Raw genomic sequence first — 13,853 nt, 5'->3', positions numbered from 1 at the left:
CATGAGTGATTAGCCAAGAGAGGATCTCCTCCGCCAGGGGGATGACAGCGTACGTTACCATGGACGCCCGCCAGGCACAGCAGCTCTACCCGCTACATTTGAGTTAAGTACGATATGTTTGTGGAGGTAAATGTAAAGCACATGTCACCAAATTTTGTTTTTTTTTAGACTCCCAGCCGTGTTCTAGTAAAGATAAATGTTATTGCGAGCATAAACCCCTCCCCACACACACACACACACACACACACACACACACGCGTGCCATAGAAAACAAGCGTAGTTCAACAAGCTTGTGTCATCTCACAGCTGTTGAAAAAAACCAAAAATCACCTTCAGAGCTCAGCCTCGTATGCACTCCTGCTGATGAGTTAAATATGAAGTCCGGCTTGTTTTGAGAGACTCTCTCTTGGTAGGTGTCTTTGAGCTGTGAAGGCCTACATTCCTACTGTAACCAACCTGTCATTGATCAGACTGATTAGAGCTCCGGAGAGGTGGGAGCAGGTCTGTCTGTTGCCTTGAGGATGCCAAGTTCCAGGGCTGTCTGTTGCCCTGAGGATGCCAAGTTCCAGGTCTGTCTGTTGCCTTGAGGATGCCAAGTTCCAGGTCTGTCTGTTGCCTTGAGGATGCCAAGTTCCAGGGCTGTCTGTTGCCCTGAGGATGCCAAGTTCCAGGGCTGTCTGTTGCCCTGAGGATGCCAAGTTCCAGGTCTGTCTGTTGCCTTGAGGATGCCAAGTTCCAGGTTTGTCTGTTGCCTTGAGGATGCCAAGTTCCAGGGCTGTCTGTTGCCTTGAGGATGCCAAGTTCCAGGGCTGTCTGTTGCCTTGAGGATGCCAAGTTCCAGGTCTGTCTGTTGCCTTGAGGATGCCAAGTTCCAGGGCTGTCTGTTGCCCTGAGGATGCCAAGTTCCAGGTCTGTCTGTTGCCTTGAGGATGCCAAGTTCCAGGTTTGTCTGTTGCCTTGAGGATGCCAAGTTCCAGGGCTGTCTGTTGCCCTGAGGATGCCAAGTTCCAGGGCTGTCTGTTGCCCTGAGGATGCCAAGTTCCAGGGCTGTCTGTTGCCCTGAGGATGCCAAGTTCCAGGTCTGTCTGTTGCCTTGAGGATGCCAAGTTCCAGGGCTGTCTGTTGCCCTGAGGATGCCAAGTTCCAGGGCTGTCTGTTGCCTTGACGATGCCAAGTTCCAGGTCTGTCTGTTGCCCTGAGGATGCCAAGTTCCAGGGCTGTCTGTTGCCCTGAGGATGCCAAGTTCCAGGTCTGTCTGTTGCCCTGAGGATGCCAAGTTCCAGGGCTGTCTGTTGCCCTGAGGATGCCAAGTTCCAGGGCTGTCTGTTGCCCTGAGGATGCCAAGTTCCAGGTCTGTCTGTTGCCTTGACGATGCCAAGTTCCAGGTCTGTCTGTTGCCCTGAGGATGCCAAGTTCCAGGGCTGTCTGTTGCCCTGAGGATGCCAAGTTCCAGGTCTGTCTGTTGCCCTGAGGATGCCAAGTTCCATTCTCGCTCAAGAACCTTGCAATGGCCGCCCGAAACGCCACAAAACTTTGATATGCCCGCTAGGGTCTTTACAAAAGTAACACCTTACGTAAATCAGATAGCTTTTTTGTTTGTTGAGTAACTAGTAATGTAACGCGTTACTTTAAAAAAAATTGGGTAATATAATAAGTTACTTTGTCAAGTAACCTAGGGTGCGTGTACGTGTGGTTTAACCAGAACTGGCGGTTTGAGAGAGAGATTTTGAATGGAAAGATATCAAACATCTGTACAGATATCCTATCTGAAAATCTTCCTAATTTTTATTTTTTACTTAACTAGGCAAGTCAGTTAAGAACACATTCTTATTTTCAATGACAGCCTAGGAACAGTGGGTTAACTGCCTGTTCAGGGGCAGAACGACAGATTTGTACCTTGTCAGCTCGGGGATTTGAACTTGCAACCTTTCGGTTACTAGTCCAACACGCTAACCACTAGGCTACCCTGCCGCCCCTAATATTGAGTTGCACCCCCTTTTGCCCTCAGAACAGCCTTAATTCGTCGGAGCATGGGACTCGACAAGGTGTTGCAAGCGTTCCACAGGGATGCTGGTCCATGTTGACTCCAATGCTTCCCACGAGTTGTCAAGATGACTGGTAGTGGATCTCCACTCCAAATAGCTCGTTCCATCTCATCCCCACAGATGCTCAGTTGGACTGAGATCTGGTGTCTGGGCAGGACACCGCCGTAAACTGATTTCACTGTCATGTTCGTGGAACCATTCCTGGACAATCCTCGCCTTGTGGCATGGGGCATTATCCTGCTAATATATATATATTTGCAGATGGATACACTGTTGCCATGAAGGGATACACCTGATTGGCAATGGTGTTTTAGACATCCTGTGGGATTCAAAACATTGCTCCACTTTCATCAAGAGGCCCAATGTGTGGGTGTAGATTCTACAAGACGTTTGCACACTTTTTTTAGGAGCACAGCTCAAAATATACAACTATACTGAACAAAAATCTAAATGCAATATGTAGTGTTGGTCCAACTTTTCATGAGCTGAAATAAAAATCCCCAAAACTTTCCATACGCACAAAAAAATACTATTTTACCTCAAATGTTGTGCACAAATGTGTTTACATCACTGTTAGTGAGCATTTCTCCTTTGCCAAGATAATCCATCCACCTGACAGATGTGGCATATCAAGCAGTTGATTAAACAGCATGATCATTACACAGGTGCAACTTGTGCTGGGGGACAATAAAAGGCCACTTTAAAATGTGCAGTTTTGTCACCCAACACAATTCCACAGATCTCTCAAGTTTTGAGGGAAGAGTTCAATTGGCATGCTGAATGCAGACATGTCCACCAGAGCTGTTGCCAGAGAATTGAATGCTGCCTCCAACATCGTTTTAGACAACTTGGCAGTACGTCCATCCGTCCTCACAACCGCAGAACACGTGTAACCATGCCAGCCCAAGACCTCCACATCTGGCTTCTTCACCTGCGGGATCATCTGAGACTAACCACCCGGACAGCTAATGAAACTGAAGAGTATTTTTGTCTGTAATAAAGACCTTTTGTGGGGAAAAACTAATTCTGATTGGCTGGGCCTGACTCCCCAGCCAGGGTGGGCCTGGAATACATAGGCCCACCCATTGCTGCACCCCTGCCAAGTCCTATAAAATCCATAGATTAGGGCCTAATGAGTTTATTTCAATTGACTGGTTTCCTTATATGAACTGTAACTCACTAAAATCTTTGACATTGTTACATATTGTGTTTTATTTTTGTTCAGTATATAATGTTGATATTGTGGATAGTCAGTTCTTGCATCCATAGCTCTATGAATTAGTGTTTTACATTCTTTCCAGCCCAAACTCTCTCAGCTTTTTACAGAGACAGTGGCAGGATTTAGCTTTGTTATTGTTTAAACAGCTGATTGCCCCTTTTCATGTTTAAGGTGCATGTAGCTGTATTTTGCTGCAAGGAACACATCTGGTTCATGTTCTATTTTCCAATGTGTTTTTTTTTTTGCTGTGTTGAGCCATTAACTTTTTTATGTGTAGCAGAATTATTTATTTTTTTAAATCAAAAAATATTTTGTTTCCCACAACCTTTTCCATGGTCTCCTGTGTACAGTACGCAATACAAATCTTTCTATTGCCCTGTTTTCCAATTATATGGTTATGACATGTTAATGTTTCTCAGCCTTCATGAGGATATCATGGATAGAACCACAGCTCTAAGTGATATTACTGAAAAGCAACCTGGATAGAACCACAGCTCTAAGTGATATTACTGAAAAGCAACCTGGATAGAACCACAGCTCTAAGTGATATTACTGAAAAGCAACATGGGATAGAACCACAGCTCTAAGTGATATTACTGAAAAGCAACATGGATAGAACCACAGCTCTAAGTGATATTACTGAAAAGCAGCATGGATAGAACCACAGCTCTAAGTGATATTACTGAAAAGCAATGTGGATAGAACCACAGCTCTAAGTGATATTACTGAAAAGCAGCATGGATAGAACCACAGCTCTAAGTGATATTACTGAAAAGCAGCATGGATAGAACCACAGCTCTAAGTGATATTACTGAAAAGCAACATGGATAGAACCACAGCTCTAAGTGATATTACTGAAAAGCAGCATGGATAGAACCACAGCTCTAAGTGATATTACTGAAAAGCAACATGGATAGAACCACAGCTCTAAGTGATATTACTGAAAAGCAGCATGGATAGAACCACAGCTCTAAGTGATATTACTGAAAAGCAGCATGGATAGAACCACAGCTCTAAGTGATATTACTGAAAAGCAACATGGATAGAACCACAGCTCTAAGTGATATTACTGAAAAGCAGCATGGATAGAACCACAGCTCTAAGTGATATTACTGAAAAGTGAAGCCTGCTACTGACACAGTGTTAAAACAGTAGTGAAGCTTGCTACTGACACGATGTTAAAACAGTAGTGAAGCCTGCTACAGACACGTGTTAAAACAGTAGTGAAGCCTGCTACTGACACAGTGTTAAAACAGTAGTGAAGCCTGCTACTGACACGGTGTTAAAACAGTAGTGAAGCCTGCTACTGACACGGTGTTAAAACAGTAGTGAAGCCTGCTACTGACACAGTGTTAAAACAGTAGTGAAGCCTGCTACTGAAAAGCAATGTGGATAGAACCACAGCTCTAAGCTCAGACAAGCCAATACAACAAACATCAGAAACTCAGTGGTACAAAACTTCAGGCCACTGTGTGACGAGCAGTCAGTCACTAAAATAACACCGTGTCTGTAGCAGTCAATCGGTAAAATAACACCGTGTCTGTAGCAGGTTTCACTACTGTTTTAACACTGTCAGTAGCAGGCTTCACTATTGTTTTAACACCGTGTCTGTAGCAGGCTTCACTACTGTTTTAACATCGTGTCAGTAGCAGGCTTCACTACTGTTTTAACATCGTGTCAGTAGCAGGCTTCACTACTGTTTTAACACCGTGTCTGTAGCAGGCTTCACTACTGTTTTAACATCGTGTCTGTAGCAGGCTTCACTACTGTTTTAACACCATGTCAGTAGCAGGCTTCACTACTGTTTTAACATCGTGTCAGTAGCAGGCTTCACTACTGTTTTAACATCGTGTCAGTAGCAGGCTTCACGACTGTTTTAACACCGTGTCTGTAGCAGGCTTCACTACTGTTTTAACACCGTGTCAGTAGCAGGCTTCACTACTGTTTTAACATCGTGTCAGTAGCAGGCTTCACTACTGTTTTAACATCGTGTCAGTAGCAGGCTTCACGACTGTTTTAACACCGTGTCAGTAGCAGGCTTCACTACTGTTTTAACACTGTGTCAGTAGCAGGCGTCACTACTGTTTTAACACCGTGTCAGTAGCAGGCTTCACTACTGTTTTAACATCGTGTCAGTAGCAGGCTTCACTACTGTTTTAACACTGTGTCTGTAGCAGGCTTCACTACTGTTTTAACACTGTGTCAGTAGCAGGCTTCACTACTGTTTTAACATCGTGTCAGTAGCAGGCTTCACGACTGTTTTAACACCGTGTCAGTAGCAGGCTTCACTACTGTTTTAACACTGTGTCAGTAGCAGGCGTCACTACTGTTTTAACACCGTGTCAGTAGCAGGCTTCACTACTGTTTTAACATCGTGTCAGTAGCAGGCTTCACTACTGTTTTAACACTGTGTCTGTAGCAGGCTTCACTACTGTTTTAACACTGTGTCAGTAGCAGGCTTCACTACTGTTTTAACATCGTGTCAGTAGCAGGCTTCACTACTGTTTTAACACCGTGTCTGTAGCAGGCTTCACTACTGTTTTAACATCGTGTCAGTAGCAGGCTTCACTACTGTTTTAACACCGTGTCTGTAGCAGGCTTCACTACTGTTTTAAAGGGACTTGTATTTCTTTCATGGCTTCCTCTATATCTCTGCCTCCGTAGCTGTTGGGAACACACACCTGGTTCCCATATCCAGCGCTGCAGTACAGCCTGTCTACTTTTCTGTTAAATGTGGCCTGGGGAGGTTTCTGTGTCAACAGACACTCTCCTTGCATGTGAGAGAGATGTTGGTGGAATTGGAACGGTGGACGAAGGGTCGGCTAGAACAGGACGGCCCCATTCCAAAAAAATTGAGGGAGGCATGGAGGCGACAGGTGGGTTTGGGGGGACATCAGTTTTGTGGTGAAGGTTGTGGTAACCGTCCGGACCGGTGGAGGGGGTTCCAAAGTGGTAACCATAGTGACGGCTGTCTGCGATCCTCCAAGGCGAAGTGACCCCGACTCAGCCTCTAAGTCCCTTAGCAACCAGAGAGAGAAAGGGAGCGCAAGAGAGATCCCTTAATCTTTGTCCAGATGCCTTCATCCTTCCCTCAGCCTGCTGCTTTCCTCAGCACTGACCAACCTGGACCCTCCCTCCCTCTCTCCCTCCCTCCTCTCTCTCTCCCTCTCTCTCTCCCTCCCTCCCTCTCTCCATTCCTCCCTCCCTCTCTCCATCCCTCCCTCTCTCCATTCCTCCCTCTCTCCATCCCTCCCTCAGCCTGCTGCTTTCATCAGCACTGACCAATCTGGACCCTCCCTCCCTCTCTCCATTCCTCCCTCCCTCTCTCCATTCCTCCCTCTCTCCATCCCTCCCTCCCTCTCTCTCTCCATCCCTCCCTCAGCCTGCTGCTTTCATCAGCACTGACCAATCTGGACCCTCCCTCTCTCCATCCCTCCCTCTCTCCATTCCTCCCTCCCTCTGATTCCATTCCTCCCTCTCTCCATCCCTCCCTCCCTCTCTCCATTCCTCCCTCAGCCTGCTCTCCATTCCTCCCCTCTCCATCCCTCCCTCCCTCTCTCCATCCCTCCCTCAGCCTGCTGCTTTCATCAGCACTGACCAATCTGGACCCTCCCTCACTCTCTCCATCCCTCACTCTCTCCATCCCTCCCTCTCTCCATCCCTCCCTCCCTCTGTCTGATCTTGGAATGCATTGTAACTTTCCATCCTGACGGAGAGAAAAGACTGTCTGGGTCTGCTTTCCTTTGGAAGGTTCAGTGGTCTGATTCAGACTGTACCCAGGGCAGGTTACCGTGGTCTGATTCAGACTGTACCCAGGGCAGGTTACCGTGGTCTGATTCAGACTGTACCCAGGGCAGGTTACCGTGGTCTGTTCAGACTGTCAGGTTACCGTGGTCTGATTCAGACTGTACCCAGGGCAGGTTACCGTGGTCTGATTCAGACTGTACCCAGGGCAGGTTACAGTGGTCTGATTCAGACTGTACCCAGGGCAGCTTACAGTGGTCTGATTCAGACTGTACCCAGGGCAGGTTACCGTGGTCTGATTCAGACTGTACCCAGGGCAGGTTACAGTGGTCTGATTCAGACTGTACCCAGGGCAGGTTACAGTGGTCTGATTCAGACTGTACCCAGGGCAGGTTACGGTGGTCTGATTCAGACTGTACCCAGGGCAGGTTACCGTGGTCTGATTCAGACTGTACCCAGGGCAGGTTACCGTGGTCTGATTCAGACTGTACCCAGGGCAGGTTAGTGTGGTCTGATTCAGACTGTACCCAGGGCAGGTTACCGTGGTCTGATTCAGACTGTACCCAGGGCAGGTTACAGTGGTCTGATTCAGACTGTACCCAGGGCAGGTTACCGTGGTCTGATTCAGACTGTACCCAGGGCAGCTTACAGCTTGCAGTGGTCTGATTCAGACTGTACCCAGGGCAGGTTACAGTGGTCTGATTCAGACTGTACCCAGGGCAGGTTACCGTGGTCTGATTCAGACTGTACCCAGGGCAGGTTACAGTGGTCTGATTCAGACTGTACCCAGGGCAGCTTACAGTGGTCTGATTCAGACTGTACCCAGGGCAGGTTACAGTGGTCTGATTCAGACTGTACCCAGGGCAGGTTACAGTGGTCTGATTCAGACTGTACCCAGGGCAGCTTACAGTGGTCTGATTCAGACTGTACCCAGGGCAGGTTACCGTGGTCTGATTCAGACTGTACCCAGGGCAGGTTACAGTGGTCTGATTCAGACTGTACCCAGGGCAGCTTACAGTGGTCTGATTCAGACTGTACCCAGGGCAGGTTACCGTGGTCTGATTCAGACTGTACCCAGGGCAGCTTACAGTGGTCTGAGTCAGACTGTAAAAAAGAAAGAAAAACCCTTGAATATGGTGTGTGAATGTGATATTTCATTTATATTTTATTTTTTAATACATTTGCAAACATTTCTCAAAACCTGTTTTTACTTTGTCATTATGGGGAATTGTGTGTAGATTGAGGGGGGGGGACAATTTAATCCATTTTAGAATCAAATTTTGTACCGTAACAAAATGTGGAAAATGTCCAGGGGCCTGAATATTTTCCTAACACGCTGTTCGTCACAACTTTGAGCATTTAACTATAATGCAATGTTTTATGAAGGAGAATTCCTTTCAACTATTCGTCATGACCCACTTTCAAAAACAACCTGATTTAAATTATTTTATTTTCCAGAAGAGCTGGGTTCTACAGCAATACACGCACGTGTTTAATTACAGTACTGTGTGTTTGTGTGAATATGTGCTTTTGGCAAAACTACATCCAGTGAGTTCTTCAGACAGCCCAAAATAGTTTTTGAAAATAGTTTTTGGGGTTAAACCTTGACAATACAGTAGTTAGTCTTTGTCTGTTATTTAGTCTGTCTGTCAGTTAGTGTTAGTCTGTCTGTTATCGGCATGCTTTGCTTGAGTTTCTATTTAATATATACAAATGCATTTGTTGTCAGAAAATGTGCTGTTTACTCCAGGAGAAACTGCATAGATAGTTTTGATATTTGTGTGATTTATAAAGCGTCAATCGGCAATTGAAACGATAACAAAGCCCCTCCTCGTCCCTGTTCCGGGTTAAAAGCTGAGGGATGGGACTGGAGAAATGTCACCACTCTCATGAATAGAGGTATAAATACAAGGATTGACCATCCTTGAGATCAACATGTTAGTTTTAACCATGTTTTGACCCTATACGTTGTTTGTTTATATAACAAGCGTATATTTTGGCTTCTGATGGGGTACGACAGTTGTACTAAGCTCATAAGTTGTATTCTTTTATTTTATTTTTACCTTTATTTAACTAGGCAAGTCAGTTAAGAACAAATTCTTATTTTCAATGACGACCTAGGAACAGTGGGTTAACTGGTCTAGGAACAGTGGCTTAACTGGTCTAGGAACAGTGGCTTAACTGGTCTAGGAACAGTGGCTTAACTGGTCTAGGAACAGTGGCTTAACTGGTCTAGGAACAGTGGCTTAACTGGTCTAGGAACAGTGGCTTAACTGGTCTAGGAACAGTGGCTTAACTGGTCTAGGAACAGTGGAACAGTGGTCTATAACTGTCTAGGAACAGACTGGTCTGAACAGTGCCCTGGTCTAGGAACAGGCCTGGTCCTACCAGTGGTGTGTTTATGGTTTGAACTTAGTGGCTTAACTGGTCATTGAATTACCTTGGACATGTGGTTTTTAACTGGTCTGCCATTTACAGTCCCTGTCCGACAGACAGCTGTTTAGTTCTGCCATTTACCCCTGTGAAGTGTGTTTAGTGCTTTGTTTGCCGATTTACCCCTGTGAGGACAGTGTTTTTAGTTCTGCCATTTACCCCTGGGAGGGAGAGTTTAGTTCTACCATTTACCCCTGTGAGGGAGAGTTTAGTTCTACCATTTACCCCTGTGAGGGAGAGTTTAGTTCTACCATTTACCCCTGTGAGGGAGAGTTTAGTTCTACCATTTACCCCTGTGAGGGAGAGTTTAGTTCTACCATTTACCCCTGTGAGGGAGCGTTTAGTTCTACCATTTACCCCTGTGAGGGAGAGTTTAGTTCTACCATTTACCCCTGTGAGGGAGAGTTTAGTTCTACCATTTACCCCTGTGAGGGAGAGTTTAGTTCTACCATTTACCCCTGTGAGGGAGAGTTTAGTTCTACCATATACCCCTGTGAGGGAGAGTTTAGTTCTACCATTTACCCCTGTGAGGGAGCGTTTAGTTCTACCATTTACCCCTGTGAGGGAGAGTTTAGTTCTACCATTTACCCCTGTGAGGGAGCGTTTAGTTCTACCATTTACCCCTGTGAGGGAGAGTTTAGTTCTGCCATTTACCCCTGTGAGGGAGAGTTTAGTTCTGCCATTTACCCCTGTGAGGGAGAGTTTAGTTCTACCATTTACACCTGTGAGGGAGAGTTTAGTTCTACCATTTACCCCTGTGAGGGAGAGTTTAGTTCTACCATTTACACCTGTGAGGGAGCGTTTAGTTCTACCATCATACAATCATACAATATATGTACAATGTGATTTTCTGGATTTTTGCTTTAGATTCCGTCTCTCACAGTTGAAGTGTACCTATGATAAAAATTACAGACCTCTACATGCTTTGTAAGTAGGAAAACCTGCAAAATCGGCAGTGTATCAAATACCTGTTCTCCCCACTGTAAATATCAGATTTCCTATAATGTCCTCCAATAATCTATATGTGGAACCTATGGTATTTGTGTTGCTATAATATTTGGTTTACAGTGACTTTGGGGATTATTTGGGCAGGATGTTTGAGCCATCCTGCTATTAGACCCTACCAATCAAATCAAATGTTGTCACATACACATGGTTAGGGCAGATGCGAGTGTCGAAATGCTTGTGCTTCTAGTTCCGACCATGCAGTTAATATCTTAACAAGTAATCTAACCTAACAATCACATTTGTTCACTAGGGTGTTATTAAGTAAACAAAGAAAACTAAGGTCAGAGTTTTTTGGTCATTGTCTCCCAGGATCAATGCATTGAATCACTTTTTGTGTATTTCAAATGTTGCTGGAAATATGACCAAATTAGTATTTACTTACCCCAAAATTCTGAATACTACATTCAAATGCTGGTAAATGTGAATTGTACTTTCTGCACATTAAAGTAAATATTTGTTTTACAGTATATTCTAATTAACAATACTTTGCCTAAAATTAATATTTTTTATTTATATATCTCATGATGTTTTGATGATAAGAATCAAGTTTATATTCTTCTATGGGAGTTTTTTTTTTTTTCAAATTGTTTCTTTTTCAAAATGACCCCAGTTAGAATTTGATGTTCTAAAATATGTTGGTAGTATGAAGATTAGGGGACCCTCTGTGCGTTCTATATATATAAATCAATTTCCAGAAGTGATGGGATGTGAGGGAGAGTTTGCCCCTTTTTTGTTGAGGTCAATTGATCAAAACATTTAATTGAAGTGTCCCGTTCCAGTTACAGGCTTCACATGTGGCAAAAGAGGGTTTTCTTCTGACAGAGACCCCCACGTTTTTTGTTGTTGTTTTCATTTATAGCGAAACTCCAACCAGTTAATTTGTTTTCAGATTTGTTTAGTAGAATAAAACACAGGCTTTGCTACCATTTTGACTTTTATTTCATCCATTTCCCCCTGGCATTTAGGATTTCTGTCAGTTCTGCCATATTAAATCAGTACTTCTACTAAAAATGTGATTTTGTTATCCATTGCTATGGACTTATCAAAAGGGCTGATTCAAAAGCTATGACATCACAAGCTATGGTGAGTGACTCAAGCAGTGGATTTGAGGTATATGAATTGTGAGTGTCTTCCGGTTGCTGACCAGATGGTTGTGTTGTATGCAGGCTTACTCTGAAGATCTCCCCACTGTATGGCTCAGCGCATTCCTCATCCAAGGAAGACCTAGCAGGTAAGACTAGGAACCTATGTGTGTATCTGTGTTTGTGTGTCCTATTTAAATACTATTTGGTTTACTTGACGCACGTTCCTTTCCTTCTGGCCAACCTCTCACAGGTCCCTTTCCTGTTCTGGCCAACCTCTATAGACCCTTTCCTTCTGGCCATCCTCAAATGTTCCTGTCCTACACATGGTTACGTTCCTTTCCTTCTGGCCAAGATCTCAGTGAATTCCTGAAATGCTTCCTTCTAGGCCAACCTCTCACATCCCTTTAATTCTGGCCAAGTAATCTAACCTTTAACTTCTCCATTTGTTCACTAGGGTTTCCTTCTGGCCAACTCTCACACTGGCCAACCTCTCACATATTTTTCCTTCTGGCCAGGATCAATGCATTGACATCCCTTTTGTGTGGCCATTTCAAATGTTGCTGGAAATTTCCTTAGTGGCCAAACCTTCTGAATCCCTTTCCTTCTGGCCAACCTACTTTCTGCACATAAATATTTGTTTTTTCAATACTTTTGCCATTTTTTATTTATATATCCATGATTTTTTAAGAATGGCCATCCTCTCACGTTTCCTTTCCTTCTGTGCCATCCGTTGTTTTTTTTTTTTCTCAAATTTTCCTTTTGGCCAACCTCTCACAGTTCCTTTTGATGTATGCCAACCTCTCACATGTTGGTTCCTTCTGGATTAATCCTCTCACGTTCCTTTCCTATCTGGCCAATCAATCTCCACATGGGATCAACCTTTTTTCTGGCCAATTGATCACAACATTTAATTCTGGCCATCCTCTTACAGGCTTCCACATTCTGGCCAAGAGGGTTTCCCTTTCCTTCTGGTTTTTTGTGTTGTTTTTCCTTCTGGCCATCCTCTCAATTTGTTCCTTTCCTTTAGTGGCCAACCTTCACATTTGACTTTTATTTCTCCAACCTCTCACATCCCTTTATTTCTGGCCAACATCTCAAATCCCTTTACCTTCTGGCCAACCATTGTCATCCATGCCCTTTCTCTTCTGACATCACAAGCTATGGTGAGTGACTCAAGCAGTGGATTTCCTTCAGATGGTTCACATCCCTTTCCTTCTGGCCATCCTCTCACGAAGATCTTTCCTTCTGGCCATCCTCGCATGGCCTCTTTCCAAGGAATCCTCTCACATCCGTGTGTTTCCTTTGTGCCATCCTCCGTTTAAATATGTTCCTTTTTCTGGCCATCCTCTCACGTTCCTTTCCTTCTGGCCAACCTCTCACGTCCCTTTCCTTCTGGCCATCCTCTCACGTTCCTTTCCTTCTGGCCAACCTCTCACATCCCTTTCCTTCTGGCCAATCCCTTTTTTCTCACATCCCTTTCCTTCTGGCCAACCTCTCACATCCCTTTCCTTCTGGCCAACCTCTCACATCCCTTTCCTTCTGGCCATCCTCTCACGTTCCTTTCCTTCTGGCCAACCTCTCACACGTTCCTTTCCTTCTGGCCATCCTCTCACGTCCCTTTCCTTCTGGCCAACCTCTCACGTCCCTTTCCTTCTGGCCAACCTCTCACGTCCCTTTCCTTCTGGCCAACCTCTCACATCCTTTCCTTCTGGCCAACCTCTCACGTTCCTTTCCTTCTGGCCAACCTCTCACGTCCCTTTCCTTCTGGCCAACCTCTCACATCCCTTTCCTTCTGGCCAACCTCTCACGTTCCTTTCCTTCTGGCCAACCTCTCACGTCCCTTTCCTTCTGGCCAACCTCTCACGTCCTTTCCTTCTGGCCAACCTCTCACATCCCTTTCCTTCTGGCCATCCTCTCACGTTCCTTTCCTTCTGGCCATCCTCTCACGTTCCTTTCCTTCTGGCCATCCTCTCACGTCCCTTTCCTTCTGGCCAACCTCTCACGTCCCTTTCCTTCTGGCCAACCTCTCACGTTCCTTTCCTTCTGGCCAACCTCTCACGTCCCTTTCCTTCTGGCCAACCTCTCACATCCCTTTCCTTCTGGCCAACCTCTCACATCCCTTTCCTTCTGGCCAACCTCTCACATCCCTTTCCTTCTGGCCAACCTCTCACATCCCTTTCCTTCTGGCCAACCTCTCACATCCCTTTCCTTCTGGCCAACCTCTCACGTCCCTTTCCTTCTGGCCAACCTCTCACATCCCTTTCCTTCTGGCCAACCTCTCACGTTCCTTTCCTTCTGGCCAACCTCTCACATCCCTTT

At 45.2% G+C, this 13,853-nt stretch overlaps 1 protein-coding gene across 1 annotated transcript in view; it reads left to right on the top strand.

Moving 5' to 3' along the window:
- The window catches only part of LOC135517078 (ras-specific guanine nucleotide-releasing factor RalGPS1), a 67,815-nt gene that overhangs the window by 13,865 nt on the left and 40,097 nt on the right, over window positions 1-13,853 (top strand). The window contains exon 4 of the mRNA XM_064941100.1: window positions 11,616-11,680. Coding sequence (XP_064797172.1) covers window positions 11,616-11,680 — 65 coding nt within the window. The remainder of the gene's footprint in view (window positions 1-11,615; window positions 11,681-13,853) is intronic.

This window comes from Oncorhynchus masou, chromosome 28 (genome assembly GCF_036934945.1).
Source record: "Oncorhynchus masou masou isolate Uvic2021 chromosome 28, UVic_Omas_1.1, whole genome shotgun sequence".
NCBI classification, from domain to species: Eukaryota; Metazoa; Chordata; class Actinopteri; order Salmoniformes; family Salmonidae; genus Oncorhynchus; species Oncorhynchus masou.
Note: the sequence above shows the minus strand (reverse complement) of the source record. Positions and strands in the feature narration are given on the sequence as shown.